Here is a 19,530-nt window from a genome sequence, read left to right as displayed (position 1 = left end):
GGAAATGCTTTGCCAAGCCCACCAAATGAACATTTATAAATCCGACTTTACTGCCAAATGCTTTGTTTATGCCACCCTGCTGAAGGACCAAGCCACTGTTTTTTTTTTTTTATGTGTAGCCCATTTTGTACACAACAATAATGCAGAACGTTAAATGACAGCAGACCATTTTGCAGAACATACCACACAATTTCAAGTTTTTGAATTAGTACAGTAAGAAAACTAATTTCTGAACAATTGGAACTGGCTAGTCAAAGGTAATGTATCAAAGCAGAATTGATCGCATGAAGTTAGGTTTGAATTGTATGGCATGATCATCCTGGTTACTACAACAACTCCGCATATACCACTCTCTTCCAGCCATGTTACTTGCCTGTCTCTACTGTATATCCAATAAAAGCAAAATGATCCAAAAAATATATATTCTTAAAAAATACATTCTATGACATAGCAGTTGTTAGTGCAGGTTGGTTTTAAAAGTCAATACTGTATTACCATTCAGTGTTAAAAAATGCTTTAAAAAATGTACAATTACTCAGCACAGAGGACTTATGCTTCCAGCAGAATGCGCTGTCAAATCGAAGCATTAGGTAAAAACGTCCTGACTCTCTGATTGGATAACGTAAATGACGTGCTGACGTATTGTTTATGTGCGGGAAGCTTTGATCTACGTGTGTGGTCCAGTTATGTAGAACTCATTCATAAACACGGCCAGCCTTTCATTAAAGAAATACACATGCGCACATTGTTTGTTGTAAACATGCATACATTACATCACATACGCCTACCTACACTAACTACTTGTTGTAACTGAAATAGAATAAAACATACGTTCAAGGTTTTTAGCAAAAACACCAACTTACGCGCTGTGGAGATAGGTCTGACAGTACCAGCTAAGCTACACGCGTTAACCACAGAGAAATAACGTTAACTGCTACAATGGCGATATGAAAACAATCAATCAATCGAGGACCACCCACACACTGAAGGAGACTGCGAGGAGAGGGAGTTGAGGCTGAGGTAGGAGGAGGACGCCATTGCAGCCGCAGCTGGCAGTGTGCGATTGAGGAGTAAAAGCGTTATCAAACTTTACAATATCGAGGAGCTTTTCAGGCGTTTTTCAGACTCAGCCCTCAGTTACGGGGTTATAGTGTTAAAGCAGATAAGTGGGATGGACGGTTTTCCTTTGAAGAGGAGAAAATGTGGAGCCAAAGCGCCGAATCAAAGCAGGTATACAGAGTCCCAAACTGTTCGGGGGGACAATGGGAGAAAGTTTTAGCTAACCTAGGCTAACTAACGGTAGTTGTTTTAGCTTCAAGCGATCTGAAACCAACGTTAACGTTAGTGGTGGTGCTCACAGTGTTCGACCCTTTTCCCACTTACATACTTTACATTTGTCAGTATTAAGCTGTACTGAAGCCGAACATGTCGCTAGATTTGGGGTTACATTTTTCGTTTTTAACTCGTAAAAGTTAAGCAAGTAACGACATGATGAGAGATGGCAACACGTATGCTTTTTTGCTGCAAATCATGTTAAACGAAGCCAACGCCTAAGTAAGCTGTTGTTTTAAATCTATAATGCATTTCCACGACGTACTGGCTAAAACTTGAACTCTGAACACAGGCGATTTGTTAGTGAGGATTTTAGCCTCCAGGCTTTTGAGTTTGGCGTTAAAGCCATTCTTTGCTTAACGTAACACTTAATTAATATGTAATGTAAACCCAGTGGTAGAAATAGTATAACGATCCTTTTACTTAATTAAAAATATGAATAGAAACTACTTATTTCAAGTCCTGTATTCAGAACTGCTGTCATTGTTTTATTATGTATTTCATTAATAGATACATTGCACTAATGTGTAAGAGAGCACTTTAATGATGAAGCTGTTTGCCTATGATATGTTTTATGTAAAATGCTAATCTACAAATTAACTACAACTGTCAGATACATGTATAGGATTGACGTTTCCCTATAAAATGTAGCACAAAATGGAAACACATTACACAAGTACATCAGTTCTGTGTGTTAGGAACCTTACTTGAATGTATTGAACTCGACAAATATTTTGGCAGCCAATGGTTTCAACTAATTTTAATGCAATATAGAAATCGTATTAGAAGGTTCTGGAGACATGCTTGTGATGTGTAATCCATTACTCTAAACATAAAGTCAGCATTATCTACGTTACATTATTGTAGTGAGGTCATGCTAGGCACATGTCTCATATCAATATGCCATATAATCTGCATTAGAGCTGAACTGAAAGAAAAATAGTTGGCCACCGTTTTGATAATTGATTACTTGTATAATTCAATTAGCAAGCAACAATGCCAACATTATCTGGTTCCAGCTTTTTAAATGTGAGGATTTGTGCTTTTCTGTTCTAATTTTACTTAAATATCCTAGGGACTGTTGGTTGGACAAAACCAAGCAGTTTGAAGAAATCACCTCAAGGTCTAGAAAATTGTGATGGGCATTTTGTCACTATTTTCTGTCATTTAATATACAGAATCATTAAAATAACTGTGAGTTGCACCCTTAAACTGTCCTTAACAATAACATAGACCTGATTCTCACTGTGGTGAATTACACAATTGGAAGCCAATGAGACAAAGTAAATAAATATTAAGTATGCATGGCTTGTAGATAAAGGAGAATCCCGGTCAATTCCAACATGTCGCTCTGTTGTCTGTAAATGTGGAGTGCTGTCAGTAGAGAGAAAAACAAAAACAATCGGTGCTTCCTACACCGTGTTATCCTCCTGCTAGAGTTAGCAGCCAACAGGCTCAAACAGGGCAAGTTTTAAAAGTGTTTTTAGCCTCTAAATTTGTGCAGAATGTCATTAAAAGTGCTGACCCATGAACAGTGATTCCTTTCAAGTGAACACAGTGAATCTGACTGCAGTAGATGTGAAAGAAATGCAAGGTTGTGTCTCCAAACTTACCTCAATTATAACTCAAAACTGACACGTTATAAGTTAAAAATAAATAACCATGTAATTATTTTTTAAAGTAAGTGCTGTTACTAGCACTTACTTTAAAAAAAAAAGCACATGGTTATTTAAAAATAAAAAGTTTATATCTCTTTTTTTTATGTTGTAGTTTGTAGACGGTCCTGAAGCACTTCTTGCAGTATTGACACAGGAACTAAACACAGCTGAATTAGTACAACTTGAATGCATTTATTTCACATCTACAGCAGTCAGATTAACTGTGTTCACTGAGAAGGATTCACTGCACATGGGTCGGCATTTTTAGTGACACTTTGAACACGTTAAGAGGCTAAAAACATGTTTAAAAGTTTCCCTGTTTAAGCCCGTTAGGTGCTAACTCTAGCGGGAGTATAACACGGTGTAGGCAGCACTGATTTTTTAATCTTCATTTTTCTTGCTGCTGACAGCTGTCTGTTCCAAACAACAGAGATACGTGTTGAAATCGACTGGAATTCTCTTTTTAAAAAGCTTATATGTGCTGGTGTGGTCCTTTTTAGCAGTCACATTTTGTTTAATGATTTCAACTTTATTTTTAATATAATTTCTAACCATGTCTTTCCACCAACAGTCTCCAACCATTCCTTCACTTGTCTGATGGCCCAGCCTCTCACCATGAACACCAGTAGGAACTGCACCACGGTGGGGAATGGTGAGGGTCTGGCAGCCCTGGAGTCAGTCTCAATTGTGACCATCACACTCCTCGCCTGCCTGGGTAATCTTTTGATCGTGGCAACCCTCTATCGCAGACCTTATCTGCTCACGCCCAGCAACAAGTTTGTGTTCAGCCTGACCCTGTCCAACCTGCTGCTGTCCATGTTGGTGCTGCCGTTTGTGGCCGTGAGCTCGGCGAAGAGGGAGTGGGTGTTTGGAGTGGTTTGGTGTAACTTCACTGCCCTGCTCTACCTGCTCATCAGCTCCGCTAGCATGCTCACCCTCGGCGCTATTGCCATTGACAGGTTAGTTGTGGATAATAATTGCAGTCAGATAATTCCTGTTTTGCCATATCTTGTTAAATTACAAGAAGTGAATGTTGTTTCTTTAAACCTGCATTAATGCCTTTTCATTTGGCCACTTGTGGGCAGTACAACAAGCTGTAAACACAACGTTAATGTATTATCAGTGTATTCTCAGTATACAGTATAGTACAATCAAGTTTATATGGCGATAGTGTTATCAATTTGTTGCTTTTTTACAGATGTATCAAATACAGAGCAACATTAGCATTCATTATGAGTTGTGTTTTCTGTCTCTTTAGCTTGGAGGGAAATATCTAAATCTGGGTTCGATCCCCACTGTGATACATCAACCAATGTCTGGTTTTGTATATGCCATATCTTGGCAAAGCTCGGAAAATTGAGCGAGGCAATCCATGCGATTTGAATTTGCATTAAATTTTATTTTTGGAAAATTCTTAAATTCCTTCCAAAACATTTTTAGGGACATAATCTAAATGAGATTAGCAGGGTTCTGTTTACATCTTGGCATAAAAGTAAACAACAAAATGTAAAGTGTGGTATTATTCCTCATGCAGTGATAATAGCCCTATAATAGGACAACACCTAACATCTTTTGTAGCTGATACACCACAAAACCTTTTCATATTCTGGGAGCAACTCTATCTCCTTTTTCTTTTCTCAAACTAAGAACACTTTTTTATGTTAACTCTTAAGTAAATGTGAGATGTTTAATAATTACCTTATTCCTGTGTGAAAGTGACATTTGCCAATGTTTTTGTGGTGTTCAGCTGCTGGAAGGAACACATTCATGTTCACAAACTTGTGAAATGTAGTTTTTATTGTTTCCTTTTTAAGGTTAGTATGCAGCCTTGTAAATGGGATTGGTTAACCACACACTTAGCTCGTGGTCTTCTTGTTGAGATTTTCCCAGCTCATTTGACAAGCATTAGACAGGCTCACACAAAGTACCTTAAATGTTGACCGACATTAATGCACCATTCATCTGCAGGGCTGAGATCATTCCATTGATTCCCTTTTTTTAGAAATAAGAAACTGATCACAAATGAAACAGCCTACACAAATAAAGGCAATCTATTACACTGAACTCCACTTTCACTTTTTTAAGTCAGACTATAACCAGTTTTTTCTTTCCTTTTTTTTGACTAGATATTTACCATTTAGCTTAATAAGACTATTTGATTTATTTAATTCTTTTGTGATTGTTTTGTGTAAATATAAAATCAGACAGCGATACATTTGGAAAGATGGACTCACTTTGCCTATTGGGGAAAAAGGGGAAAAATGTTTATTTTTCAGTATAGAGTATTCAAAAATGTATCTCTCAGTATCAGAACTGCAAAACTATATTCCTCCATATTAAGACCTAGTGTGCCATAAAATAATGCTATTTATAAAGTTATTTGTGATAATATATTAATCATTTAAGTCATTAATCAACAATAGGCCTACCAAACATTCCCTTGTTCCAGCGTGTTCTGGTTTTATATCACTGTAAATGTAATGTCTTTAGGTTTTTGATTATCATTTCCACAAAACAATAGATTTTATGTTGTCCCCTGGAGAATATTTTTTTTCAAATGTTATAGACTTAAAGAGAGGAATTGATAAGTTAAGTTGTTGTTTTTTAGTTTCACTTTAGGTAGTTTTTAATTGGCACTGTTACAACTCTGGTTAAATTATATCATTCCATTTTTGGGATCACAAAGGAGGCAAACTTGTAGCTACTAAGATCAGCTGTAAATTAGTTATGTAGCACACAATCCTCACTGTTCTCACTGCTGTGCTAATTGCCCTTAGCGCCTTTGGGGATTTGTGATCACAGTGCATGTTTTTGTTCTCCTGCCAAGCCTCCCCTTTTCTGTTGTGTTTGCAGCTCTCGGAAAAAAAACATTTCCAGCATTGTTGGGGGAGAAGGTTCAGCTTTAGCTTCTGTATCACTCACTGAATTCTGGGCAGGACCAAAGAGCTCCCTCAACAACAGTTTCCTTTTCTCACTGTTTCCCTCTCCCGTCCCAACAGGTACTACGCAGTGCTTTACCCTATGATCTACCCCATGAAGATCACAGGGAACCGGGCAGTCGTTGTCCTCGCCTATGTGTGGATACACTCCCTGGTGGGCTGTCTGCCTCCTCTGTTCGGCTGGTCCTCCTTTGAGTTTGACTGTTTCAAGTGGACCTGTGTTGCCTCTTGGCACAGAGAGCCAAGCTACACAGCTTTCTGGGTCACCTGGTGCATCCTCCCCCCCTTATTCATCATGCTGGCCTGTTACGGTGTTATTTTCCGTGTAGCCCGAATGAAAGCCAGGAAAGTTCACTGTGGAACAGTTGTCGTGGCCCAGGACGACTCCACTGGAGCTCAGAAGAATGGACGTAAAAACTCAAGCACTTCTACTTCCTCTAATGGAAGCCGGCGGAGCCTGGTGTATGCAGGGAGTCAGTGCAAGGCCTTTGTCACCATCTTAGTGGTGATTGGCACTTTCCTCATGACCTGGGGTCCGTACGTGGGGGTGGTGTGCACCGAGGCTCTGTGGGGACAAGGGAGTGTGTCTCAAGGGCTGGAGACTTTTGTATCATGGCTGTCCTTTTGCAGCGCGGTGTGCCACCCGCTCATCTATGGTTTGTGGAATAAAACTGTGAGGAAGGAGCTGCTGGGGATGTGTTTCGGAGATCGCTACTACAGAGAGTCGTTCGCCACACGGCAAAGGACATCCCGCCTCTTCAGCATCTCCAACAGAATCACAGGTGGGAGAACAGCAGTGGCTCTGTTAGTCATGCAATTCAATTCAAAAGAGAACCGCAATATTAATATTGATTTCTTGCTTCTTTATGTAAACATACCAAATCATAGCCCAAAAGAACACTGTTTTGGAAGATACACACAGATATAGTCAAAATAAGGACAACAAAGCTTAAAAAATACCTCTTATGTACAGAGAAGTAGGTACAATGTCTATTTAAAGGTTAAACTCATTTCTGTGAACCTTTTACACAAGGACACAATAGTGAAATTGTTGGAAAAGATATTGAATGGGTTGTGTAAAAGTGGTTTATGCACAGTGTATACAGCCTGTTTAGATTTACATTCCTGTGTTTTTGTGATTTCATGTGTTGTACGATGTTGCACAACAAGTTCTTGCTTGTGTTCTTTCAGACTTGGGTATGTCCCCACACATGACAGCCATGCTGGCCGGTGGAAGGCATCTGTTGGCCCCAGGGAGCAGCACAGGAGATACTGGCTTCAGTTTTACTCAAGACTCATGTAAGGAAAAACACGCCCTCTGTGTTTCCCAACTCAATACAATATGTCTCAAAGACCAAGTAACATCTTCATATTATATGTTTTGTCCAAGTAACAGCCACAAAGCCTAAAGATAGATAGGTTTACTGTTGTTGAGAAACTGGAACCAAAGGATGTTTGACCTTGTTACTTGTAAAATAAACTAAAATAATTTCATCACATTTTCTGTTGATCAATTGATTAATGGTTTCTGCTGTAGTTGAGTTTCCTTAAAAATCTGTAAATCTACTCCATATACTGTAAATACAGTATTGTCATATGATCTCAGAAGCTGCGAGGACTGCAACTAACAATCACTTTTTTTTCCTTTTGATTAATTGTACTCCATGAAGCTTTGAAAAATATTGAAAATAGGCCCTCGGAAATTATATTACCCAGAGCCCAAGATAACATCTTCAAAATACGTGGTTTGTTTGTTTAAAACACAACAATATTCCATTTACAATAACATTAAAAAGGAAAAGAAGCAGCAAATCATCACATTTATGAAGCTGTAACCACATATTCATTGATTAAACAATTCATTTAGTTATCAAAATTCGGGGTGATTGTCTGTCAATAAATTAATGAATTGATTAACAATCAATTAATCCCTTCAGAACTACAATAAACTGTTGTCCAGGGTTACATTTAATGCTAATCATTGTTTTACTTTTTATTTGGTTAACAACTAGGAACTCGTTGTTGTAATATCGGCAGAAGTTGCATCTTTATTGACAAATGTGTTCATTGCGTCATACTCCCACAGCTTTCGTACTGTCAGCCTCACATTCCTGTTCCACAGCTCATGTTCTTAGTTTGGGAGCTGTTAACTAATCCCTTTTTATGTCTCGGTCATGTTTACCATGCAGGCACAGACGTGATGCTGCTGGATAACTTTTCCACAGATGGGTCCTCCCTCTTACAGCAACACTGTAATCCGTCTGGGAAGAGGAGGAGCTCCGTCACCTTTGAAGACCAGATGGAGCAAACCAAAGGTATCTGTCATTTCCACTGCTGCACAAAAGATTAGAGGGGAAGGGAGTTCACTTCACACTCACTGAGGGTGTGGAGAGTGACTACAAAACATTACACTAATCACAAGATTTGTCCAGTGTTAAATTTGTCTAATAGTATCTGCGTTCTTTCCCCAGCTGAAAACATCAACACGGCTGCGGTTCAAGTCCACGCAGAGGTACACAAATCACTCGACACTTTTGCCTCCTGTCTGGCGAAAGCTATAGAGAGTGACGCTAAGCTCACCCTGTTTGGGGAGGGTCTGGCTCTGCCGGAGGGACTGTTTACGACCAGGGCAGCACTGAGACCCAGATACCTGGACGGTCAGAGACTGAGGCTGGAAAGTATTGATGAGGGGATCGGTAAAGATGACAGAGACGATGAAGAAGAGCGGGACGTGGAGGAAAAACTGGCCTGAACACAGCAAGCCTGTTCATTGTCGGACATGTTTATAGATCGTACTCAGTTTATTAGTGGACTGCATGGGTTTCACACCCTTAACACTCACAATAGGTGACCATCAGTGGTTTGTGGTGCATTTTATGAAATCTGATCTCTCTACACTTCGGTACTCCATACTTGAAATTATTAGGAAACAGGAAGATGCACATTATTCATTCCACTATGTTGGACCAAGTACACCATCAGTGACTTTGCAAGCTTTTGTATGGATGCATGTAATCAAATAGGAAGCCAAAACTACTGTAACCGAAATGATCAGATTTTTGTAGTAATTTGTTTATTACCATACATTATGGTATGTCCTCAGAATTTGCAATAAGATGCGTCTCATCGCAGCTGGAAAGTATGAAAAAATAGTTTCTATCTTCCAAAAGACACTTAACGCTGTTGTCAGATCTCTTAAAAATGTCTCCTTGTCCCTATTAAATGTCAAGTTGGACACATATCCGGGGTTTCTCAGTAACGACTGGGATGATGATGATGTGAACACTATTCACAAGTCAGACCCCTCTAACTACAATAACTTTGGATGTGATATGCACACAGCATGAGCAAAAGTTGAATCAGTGAAAATGCCTTTGCAGGGCCTTTTTAAAGAAGACATTTTAAAGGGAGCTGATAACAGTATTGAGAGTGCTTTGGTCCTTTTTTTTTTAATAATATTTTTTTGGCCACGTTAGGCCTTTATTTGAACAGGACAGCTTAGACATGAAAGGGGAGAGAGAGGAGGAATCCCAGCAAGGACGCTGCGTCGAGGAGTAAACCTCTATATATGGGCACCCGCTATACCAGGTGACCTATCCAGGAGCCCCCGTCATAGTCTTTTGTTTGGACCTGGGCACGTGGACAAGAAAAGTTTGTGTTTTCACACATAGTTTAAAAGAATCATGATAACCAGAAGGCCTTTCCTCGACACTGACTGTAAATCACGATATGTTTACATTTTGGACAACTTATTGGTTACAATTGGTTGTGACTGATTATCACATTGCACAGCAGCATGGTAATGAGAGGGCAGACTGTAGTTCTCATGTACCCAACAGTCTCATTCACATTTGACAATTTTTCACTAAAGACATTTTGAAATGTCACAGTAGGAAAAAAAAAGAAGTGGAAAATTAAAGGTCAAATTCCGTTTAGCCAGTTTAGGTTCAGGGTCCAGGTGTTCCATGTTGGCACACTGTCATGGCTTACTGAGAGAGAACAGTGTCATGGGTGATGTTTTGTAACACCCGTGTTTTTACTACTATGACAAGTCAAAATATCGGCTATGAAAAAGGCCTATTTATGTGAGTTGAAAACACATTGGCCTGTAGGTGTTGACTGATGTCATTTCCAAGGGTAATCGGACTTCTACCCCTGTGCATGCCTTGACAGGTTACTTATAGAATGAGTAGAAACAGGTACAGTTTGTACATTTCATAATTACCTGCTACAGTAATTGCACTTGAACATGCAGGGGAGCTTGTTCTCATAGAAACCACTCATTATGTGGCAGAGAAAGTGATTACTGTTTGGTCAGTGTTTTTGCATACCGTAAAGCAGTATATTAATAACTTAGTGAAGACGACATTCAGTAACAATCAAATGTGTGAGTCCAAAATGAGGTAATTAGGAGACTGATTATATTAATGAAAATACATTTCATATTTTGCACATACTGAACAGTGCACAGCAACCATGTCCAAAATAAATGACTGTTTATTGATACATTGATCATCGAAAATTCAACTCGCTCAAAAATTGTGTTTAGCGTTGAATTGTCTGAGAAACTAGTCTTGATCTACAACACTGTCTTAGTAACTATTCATTGTTGCGTGTGGTTTACCTCAGTTTATACACTCCGCTTCCTTCACTATTATGAAAGAAACTCAGAGAGGACATTTGTAAAAAGGAAAGCGCGTCTGTCTTACCTGCCATTTTCATATTATGTTTGAACGGTACTATACACCTGAGAGGTGATGTAACCTTTTGATTTTTTACTATACAGTAAGTATTGAACAACCATTTGCCTTTTTAAAGTGTATCAAGATTCTTCTATTAAAACATTTTGCATAAAATATTCTGAACCAATTGTTTATTAAATGTTCCTTTGTGTTGCTGTAAAGCTGAACCATGTCTACACAACAGCTCACAAACCTACAAACTACTTGTTCTGCTATCTTTAACGAACGTGGGCAGTTTCTGTCAGTATTTGACCAATTTCTACTTCTGTTTTACCATTGTATCTAAGTCTCATTTGGTGACTCAAATCAAATAAGATGTTTAACAGTTTCAAAGGGAAACTCCATCGATTTTAAGCATCAAAGTCGGTTTACAGGAGTACTGCATTTGTAAAATACGCTGTGTAAAGCAGTTTGCAGAAGCAGCGCTAAATGTCCTCAAGTGATGTCACATGTTACACAGGTGCAGCTGCTGAGGACACAACATAAACAGACAACACAGGTTTAAACTGGTCTAAACTAAAGATAAGCTAATGACATAAGCATATTGAATGTCATCTGTTGTCCAGCTTAATTTAACCCAGATTGTATTTAATTTAATTTGTTAGCATGCTGCATCTTAAAGTGCCCATATTATGAAAAAAAACAACCACTTTTTTCTGTTATTTTATGTCTCTGGTGCTTCCACATGCATACAGACTTGGAAAATAAACTATCCATGCTGTTTTGAGTGAGATACAGGTTTCTGAATGTTCTCTGCCTTCAGTCTCCAGGTGAGCTTTTCAAAATCATAGATGTATTAAGAGAACTGGATAGAGTGTTCGGCGGGAAGCCTCGTACATTCCAGAGAGTGCTCAAAAGCGCATAAACAATCATGGAGCTTGGATCTTCCGCGTTGACTGGCCCATGACGTCATGACGGGCATAGGACTAGCAACAATTTGTTTGTCGTAGCAACATGCTCATTCATGAGGTTCTCTCTTGTGTCTTTTACAAGAAGCTATAGCTAGTTCGTTGGTATGGCTATATGGCAAACTCATGAACTTGCCATTTCATTGTGTCAAATATTTAACGTTAAATGTGTTTTTGTTGTTTCTGATCGTTTACATGCTTATTTAGTTAAATAATGGGTGGAAACGAAGCAAGGAGATGTAGCTAATCACTATTTTAATGATACTTGCTAGTGCTAGCTAATAAGGTTAGTGAACAGAGGTTCCCTTAATACGTCCATGGCTTCATATCTCATCCACGTTACAGGCTTTACAGCATACAGTCCAATGTCTGTAATAACGTTATGTAGGCATATAGCTATGCTAGCTGTGGTACCGTTCGCTTAAAACAGCCATGGTCGCTACTGTCGATATTAGTTACTAGGCAATAGCCCCGTTGGTTTGGAAAATCAACAGCGTACATACATACATCCATCCCTCGGATGTATCATAAGATAATTTAATGGATTAATAAAACACACGGTAAATTCCAACCATTAGCTATATCCATTATTACAGCTTGCGTCCATTGTGTGTGTTCATCGTGCCTAGTTAAAAAGCTCTGGATTCTGCAACTAGTGAATGTTAACAAAAACATGACGTTTTAAACAAAGACCCTTTAAGTGTTCAGACTGATAGATTAATGTACCCCCCAAAAAAGTTATCTTCTAAAATATAGAAGTTTCTTTTGCCAAGCAATGTCTATGTGAAAAGTCTTTCTGGGCCATGGGGTGCAAACCACCCTTATCCACTCGGCCCATGGTGGCTCCACAGACCTGGCGCTGTTGTGTGGGGCATGTTCAAAATCTGCATGGCTTTTTCCATCACTTGTCGAGATGAGGTGGTTAACTGTAGCACACGGTAACCCATTCTCAATGGCAAAACACTGCTATAGGACACACTAGTTCACTATAAACTACTTCCATGTCCCTGTTCTGCAGGTATTCCCCAAGTGTGCCCTCGTTTATAAGAAGTCTTCCCGCTAATACTGCCTTGTACTGACCAAAGTTGGGGAAAGAGTTATCTAGCTATGTGATCTTACCTAGCTACTGCGCATGTGCGACTCCCAACAAAGATAGTATAGAAGTGAGATCTCTCACTCTGTAGCTAAAACAGAGCGCTAAACAAACAGGGTGAAAACAGGATCTGCAGCAATGTGCGGTATATCAAAAATATGTTGTTTTTTGAAAATGACACCATGTAAACCTATTCTGGTACAACCTCAAAATACAATTATGAACCTGAAAATTGGCATAATATGGGCACTTTAAGTTTTAATCTTCCAGACATCTTTGAGATGCCATAGCTTTGTTTATTTCTTCCAAATTATGTAAAAGGTCATAATGTTAGCGTGTCCCTTTGGGGAGAAAAACTTATTTTGCTCTCTCTTTAACAATAAAAATTAAAGCATTCTCCAAGTATGTTTTTACTTAAAGTCCTTGTTTACATGCGTAACTGCCAGAGCAGCACATCAACAGTTTTTAGCTTTGTGCTACAAATTCAAAATGTCACACGTTAACACTGATGAAAGCTCACTTTCTCCTAACAAAATAATATTGCACTTAACATCCTTGCACACAAGCCGCCATTATTCTCACACTTAATATATATTTACTGACATCCTTGCCTGTTGCATTCACACAGATGTAGCTTATCCTCATACAGAAACATCAGTAAGAAAGTCATCTTAAAAAAACAGGGGGGCTAGAAATGACACTAATTTTCAAAAGGAAATATTCTACACTATACTTGTACAAATCTCAGGGTTTTTTCAAGTGCTATACAGCAAGAAAAAGATTTTCTTTAAAATAAATTGCCAGCAGGCTACTGTTCATCCTCATTTTCCTGTCCTGAACCTTCGGAGCGATCACCTTCTAGTCGATCTGCAAGAAAGCATAAGCAGATATTAAAGGGGGACAGATAAACCAGAAGGTCGACATTGTCTTAAGAAAATCTGTGTCTGTGTACAGTGTCCATTAATATTCAAACTATTTGCCTGAGTTATAAACAAAAGTGAGTTTAAGTGTGTGTACCTGATCTGATGTGATTTAGGGAGGCCAACATTCGGAGCATGAAAGAAGCTGGGACTGTGATTGTGTTCCTTGTTTCCTCTAGCATAAGCTCATTCCGAGTTATTACCTAAAAAAAGAAAAAGAAAAAGAAAGAGATGGTAAATGAACGTGAATCTGGCAAATAACAGGAAGAAAGGGAAACCTGTTCCCACAGAAATGACCCAAGGCGTCTGCTTTTTTTAAAAGAAAAAGTCAAAAGAAGACATTTCGGGAAATTCGTGACACTTGGATGAGAAGGTTTGGGAACTATGAAGCCAGCAGCTGGTTAGCTTATCATAAAGACAGGGGCAACAGCTAGCCTGGCTCTGTCCAACAGTAACAAAATCCACCTACTGGCATCTCAAACCATTTATAACAAGTTAACATGTCAATAAGCTTAATAATTAGCATGTTATTTAAATACTTATATATATAGTATATCATTTATATATAGTTTGTTTAATGTGTACAAAACCTAAAGTTTAACAATGTTAAAGTTACAGCTATAGTGCTTAGTTTCTCTCGCCCGCCTAAGAATTCTAAGTGATGAAAACTACACTATTGGGGCGTCCACATGATACAAGCTTTCCATGACCGCCCAACCCTTCTACACGCAGTTGCTAGTAGCCAAGGAGGACACAGAGGATTAAAAAAAACATGATGGACTCCTCAGAAGAGGTAATTATCTTCACTCAAGCTTCTGTGTGGGAAAGTCACCGGACAAAACAATCTTCTGAACATAGCCATACTCAAACATGTAGAGAGTTTTGTGGAGCCGATAGTGACCATTAGCTTTGTATCAACTCATTTGGCAATGGCTTAAATGTAACAAACGTTCATTAATATCAAAAATGTATGCACTAAAGCTTTAAATAAACCAGCACGCTCAAATAAACCAATCAATCAATCAATTCACTGATTTCACACATCTCTTGGCGGACATACCTCATTAGCCAGGACTCGGTTGAAAGATGCTGCTTGTTCCAGTGGTGACCAAATCTTGATATCGTAGTCTATCCCTGAAGAAGCCAGAACTGGAACAGACCATAAAATTAAAATTAACATCTGACTGAACATTGTCTTGGAGCAGAGGATCATGTGCGGTGCAGAGGGACATTGGGACTCACTGGGGTCGTAGGGGTGTGGCTGCAGGCAGTTCACCACGTGGTTGTCTGCTTCCAACAACATGAGGTGCTCTGCCGTGTGCCTGTCCCAGATAAAGATGTGGCCACAGTCCGAACCGCTCATCACAAAGTTGTTGCCCCAAAAACAGGACTCCTTTATCTGGACAAAAGAAATAAAATCACCTTGAATTTTACACAGGAATAGTTTAACATTTTGGTAATCGCTTATTTGGCTTTCTCTCTGAGAGTTTGATGAGAAAACACAACTCTCATATAGTGTATGTTATGTACAGAGCTGGAGACAGGAGATTAGCTTAGCATTAAGACTAGAAACAGCTAGTCTGGCTTTGTCCAAAACCTTGAAATTAGTCCCTCCAGAATTTCACAATGTCGCAATCGCGCCAATTCACGTAAATTCAACCAATCACCCCGACTTTGGTGCGACTCGCATTTTTAACCAATTACCATAAACTTTTCCACAAATTTGACCAATAACCAGTGTTTCCCGTGACTTAAACCAATCCCATATGACTTTCCTTGTTTACCGAGCTGTGTGTGACTTGAACATCTCACATTTACCATCAAAATGTACAGCGAAAGACTGTGGAAAACATTTTGGACCATCCAGCCAACCTGCACACATTTTAACATCAGTGTACGCTATGATGATTTTTCACTCTAATATTGCCGTCAGCTGTTTCCATCCTGTTGGCTCTCTGCAGTGGGCGTGGCTATCGAGTTTCCCTGGAGAAAAACTGGAGAGGAGACGTACAGGATGACCTAAATTGAGGACAGCAACGCTTGTTATAGTAAGTGCAATGATAAGTTAAAGTCCAATAAGTCCTTTATCAAACCATATGAATGTATGTTCCAGCCCAGGCCAGGATAGGATATGAACTAACAATGCCACTTACAGACGTTTTAATAAATTATTATTTTTTGTCTTAGATCCACAAGCAGTTTTCATATTATACCAACATTTGCAGTATCCTGTGTCTATTTGGCAAGGTTACTAGGAAAACTCAGCCTACAGTAGTTTTATTCTCCGCAAAACAAGTTTCCTGTTTATTTTTAAAGACCTATACAAAGAAGATAATAATCTAAAAAAAAAGTCCTGGAGGGACTGTGAAATACACCTCACTAATTGTTAGTTTAATTCTTAAACAAACAGAAATGTATCAACTGCAATTCGTAGTTTTAGAAATGTAAAAAGAACAATAAAACAACAATTTGTAGTTTTAGAGGGAGTTATGTTGTGTAACTATTTTCGGACAAACGGCAGTATATCCATCCGCCCAGAGCTCATCTGCAGCTTCTCTGACTAAAGCACAGGTACAGACATAATTTGTACCAAACCTGGCAACCTTGCAGTGATGACAAGACTGCAGAAAGTAGTTACCAGACTGTCGTTTGTCAAGAAATAGACATGGCACATATTTTTTCCGTAAACCCCAAATTGTCGCTACCTTTAGTTATTTTTACAAACAAGTCACAAAGTGTTAATTGTTGAACTTTAGAGATGATGGTAGGCACTATTGTTTATTTTTTAAACCTTTGGAAAGACTGGCCATCCATTTTCCCATTTCTTGTATTTATACACAAATAAATGTATTAATATTATTTATGCTAAGCTAGACTACATGCTTCCTGGCTCTAGCTTTACACTTAACACACAGTCATGAGAGTGGTATATATGTGGTTATATAACTCTCAGAAAAAAAGCAAGTATTTCTCAAAATGTCAAATCATTCTTCCAAGAGGCCTTTGAACTAATATAATGTCATTGGTTGGGAGATGTACCATTGTCCTGGAGTTGCGGTGGCCTTTGTAGACCATCTTGACTGAGGGTCTCCTGATATTCTGGGTCTCGCACTCCTCCATCTCCCTTCGTTCTTTCCTCCTGCGAAACAGCTCCTGGATACGAGCGGCCGCTGAGCGTCTGAGAAACACAAGAAAACCAATATCAATGTAAACATTTGATTATAAAAGCTTCCCAAAACAAAATGAGAAAATACACACAAACCCATGCCATCTGTGATGCTTTTGGACCCCATGCTTTGAATCTTGAGTGAAATGTATAATTAATTTACCCAAATAAACCCCAAGCTAGAAAGCAGCCACTTTCAAGGCAAAACACAATGTAACTTAATTAAGCCCTTTATATTGTTGTGCAAAGTCTTGTCCATTATTCACATGACAGCAGTGGCAATTAATAACATCCACACTTGTTCATGTAATATTCTAGTAAAAGAAATACTTAGGGAATTAAAACTGTACATTTGTTCGTCTCTTTTCCATCATGCATACATTCTTTGTTCATTCATCGCTCTTCTGTACAAAATCTCCAAAATGCCGCTGTTATGCTGCTACCCACACCATCTGTGGAGTCAGTACTCACATGCACATCACTCTACAGTTAGCTATGTGTATATTAGTTTTTTGTGAGCAAAATGACCAAACCAAGACAAAAACCCGTTCTCCTCATCATGTTGTGCTGTTGAGCTTTAATGCTCTGCTGCATGTCACACACCTGACAGGTTAGATGCTTTTAGTGCAAACACTTTACCTGATCATCCTATCTCCTACTGCGGATCCTCTGGAATTTAATCTAGATTTGTTGTAAAACAGTCAATGGGAAGGCATCACAAAAATGTTGAATACCCACCCTTTAAAAGTGATATTAAACAAGAGCAATGAGATAATGACCTACATTCAAATACATGAGGATGCTTGCTTGTAGTAAGTGAATAGAAACAACTGTTGTCTAACGTACCTCTGACCCTGACCTCTGAACCTCGTTGATGGGATGAGAATAGGATCGTCGTCGCTGTCATCAGAGTCCTGGTTAGCCCGGGCAGGCTGACTCTGGCCCTCCTCTCCCTCCTCCACTCTGGGCTCCGCTCTCCTGCAGCCTCCTGAAGTGTCCTCCATACCCTCTGGCTGACTCCTCTCCACTGCTGAAGAAGCCATGGTGTCCCCCTGAGAGGATCCCACCGCTGGGGCCTCAGCTGACGAACTGCCGGCAGCACTGGAGCAGGAGGCACCACACGGCGGCTCTGTGGAGGCAGCCGTGACAATCTGCTGCCCCAAGGACACAGAGGGGGCTGAGGAGAAACGCATATATAAAAAGGTGCAGTAAGCGAGGCTGCACAAAGATTGTTGATATTTAAACTCAACTGCCAAACAAATACAACCCCCTCTTCAGAAGCTCCGCCCCCCAGATTCACAGACAGACCACTACTAGCCGGCCGACCAGCCGGCACATTCATATGCTGCCTGCCCCTACCATCAACTGTTGCCGCTTGTTGCCAATTGGCTGGAACTGTGATTTGTGGCTCATGCACTCCTTTCTGTTTGTTTTCACTTTACACAGCCAGGGCTGTGTATTAACAGAGCGCACACAGAAAACCGAGAGTTGGGCGACTGTGAGGACATATTCGCTGACTTTGACAAAAGGTGTATTGGATTAACATCACTTACTATACCTTTAATACATGTCAGGACTTTGCAGTATTAGTGTTTGTATGTTTGTATGCTTGTTTCCACAAATTGCCTCATTTGCTGGCCTCCAGTGGTTTAACCTCACATCTTCTGGCTGTGATGTACAGGTGCACATGATCTGACCATAACCACCAGTGATGGAGGGGGTCAGAGGTGAAACTGGTTTTGGAACTATTTAAATTTGACTTCAAAGTCTGTCAGACTGATTTTTATGATGTTGAAGGACTCACGTTGCTCTGACACTGAAATCTCCGTCAACAGACTCTCTCTGCTCTGTGCAGCCACAGCCTCAGATATTTTGGGACCTCCACTGCCCAAAGAGCTGGATGTGCTACTGCTCCTGTGGAGGAAGATTAGAACAACGAGAGAGTCTTTCAAGCCTCTAAGGGTTTTTAATTGTTCTGCAAGAAGAAAAGTGTTGGATAAGGTGGAAGATGCATCTGTATTCACAATTCACACATTCTCAAAGTGGGTGAACATCTTTCTGCTTTGCAAAATGTAAAGGAACCACAAATTCTGCACACTGTTGGTCAGATCAAACGTCAACTTCATTATAAAATAAAATAAAAACAAGCAACAAAGCTCTGCAACTACGCTTAATTGTTGATGCACTGATCCACAATATATTGACATGACACTGAAGAGATATAGTTTCTAGAACTGTGAAGAAATACTCTAAGGTTGCTGCTGCCAGGTGGGTTTGACTATGATGGCTGCAATCTATTTGTAATTAATTTTCATGAGGGGATTTTAAAGAGGGCTTTTATCTCTTTGTACTCCAAAATCACTCACCACTCATCAGTGAAGTCCAGCTTGATGGTGCTGGTGGTGGTTCCCTCTGAACTGTAGTGTAGGCTGAGGACTGGCTCTGCTGCACTGGGTCGACTGGTACCACTCGGGGTGGAGGTGGAGGGAGCACTGGTGCTGACTGGTACAGAAGCAGGTTGATCAGGAGGGGAACCTGCAGCTTCTGCTGCTCCTGTGAGAAAGACACAGGCAAAGCAAGCAAGAATGATTTATTGTACAAAACATAGTTCTGATAGAAAATCTTTGGGCTTAGAATTATTCATAAAAACATATTTTGCCCTATTGTTTAGTCTTTAGTCTTGTGAAGATCTGGATTTAAAGTGACAAATTGAAATGGTTGGGTGGGGGGGGTAACCTTCACACTGGTAAGTATCTGTATAACACAGCCACA

General features: G+C 39.6%; 2 protein-coding genes across 7 annotated transcripts in view; one reads left to right on the top strand and one right to left on the bottom strand.

Annotated features, from left to right (window-relative positions):
* Positions 1–849: 849 nt before the first annotated feature.
* Positions 850–10,787, top strand: gpr161 (G protein-coupled receptor 161). 2 transcript variants are annotated; one of them, XM_034886306.1, is made up of 6 exons: positions 850–1,230; positions 3,597–3,949; positions 5,990–6,711; positions 7,121–7,228; positions 8,119–8,244; positions 8,401–10,787. In XM_034886306.1, the coding sequence occupies exons 1-6, from the start codon at positions 1,201–1,203 to the stop codon at positions 8,679–8,681; spliced, it is 1,620 nt and encodes a 539-aa protein (XP_034742197.1). In that variant the 5' UTR covers positions 850–1,200; the 3' UTR covers positions 8,682–10,787. The 2 variants fall into 2 exon arrangements, with proteins under 2 accessions (XP_034742197.1, XP_034742199.1); XM_034886308.1 differs by having other exon boundaries at positions 3,562–3,949.
* Positions 10,788–13,038: 2,251 nt separating this feature from the next.
* dcaf6 (ddb1 and cul4 associated factor 6) overlaps positions 13,039–19,530 on the bottom strand; it is a 23,579-nt gene continuing 17,087 nt past the window's right edge. For 4 of the 5 annotated variants that reach the window (XM_034886258.1, XM_034886255.1, XM_034886259.1 and 1 more), the window contains 9 exons: positions 19,125–19,311; positions 18,563–18,672; positions 17,605–17,935; positions 17,398–17,439; positions 16,632–16,770; positions 14,835–14,991; positions 14,653–14,741; positions 13,690–13,795; positions 13,039–13,539 (listed from right to left, as the gene is read on the bottom strand). In XM_034886258.1, the coding sequence (XP_034742149.1) occupies positions 13,481–13,539; positions 13,690–13,795; positions 14,653–14,741; positions 14,835–14,991; positions 16,632–16,770; positions 17,398–17,439; positions 17,605–17,935; positions 18,563–18,672; positions 19,125–19,311 (1,220 nt within the window). In that variant the 3' untranslated portion in view covers positions 13,039–13,480. The remainder of the gene's footprint in view (positions 13,540–13,689; positions 13,796–14,652; positions 14,742–14,834; positions 14,992–16,631; positions 16,771–17,397; positions 17,440–17,604; positions 17,936–18,562; positions 18,673–19,124; positions 19,312–19,530) is intronic. The other variant, XM_034886257.1, reaches the window with a different exon arrangement.

The sequence above is a fragment of the Etheostoma cragini genome, chromosome 11 (assembly GCF_013103735.1).
Source record: "Etheostoma cragini isolate CJK2018 chromosome 11, CSU_Ecrag_1.0, whole genome shotgun sequence".
Taxonomy (NCBI): Eukaryota; Metazoa; Chordata; class Actinopteri; order Perciformes; family Percidae; genus Etheostoma; species Etheostoma cragini.
The sequence above is the reverse complement of the archived record's forward strand: the minus strand, read 5'-3'. Positions and strand labels throughout refer to the sequence as shown.

Excerpts from the sequence above, each read along its gene's own strand:
- gpr161 (XM_034886306.1), top strand. The coding sequence starts at position 1,201 with ATGTGGAGCCAAAGCGCCGAATCAAAGCAG. Across the intron at positions 7,229-8,118 it reads CAGTTTTACTCAAGACTCAT|GCACAGACGTGATGCTGCTG; the intron begins GTAAGGAAAAAC and ends TTTACCATGCAG. Across the intron at positions 8,245-8,400 it reads CCAGATGGAGCAAACCAAAG|CTGAAAACATCAACACGGCT; the intron begins GTATCTGTCATT and ends TTCTTTCCCCAG.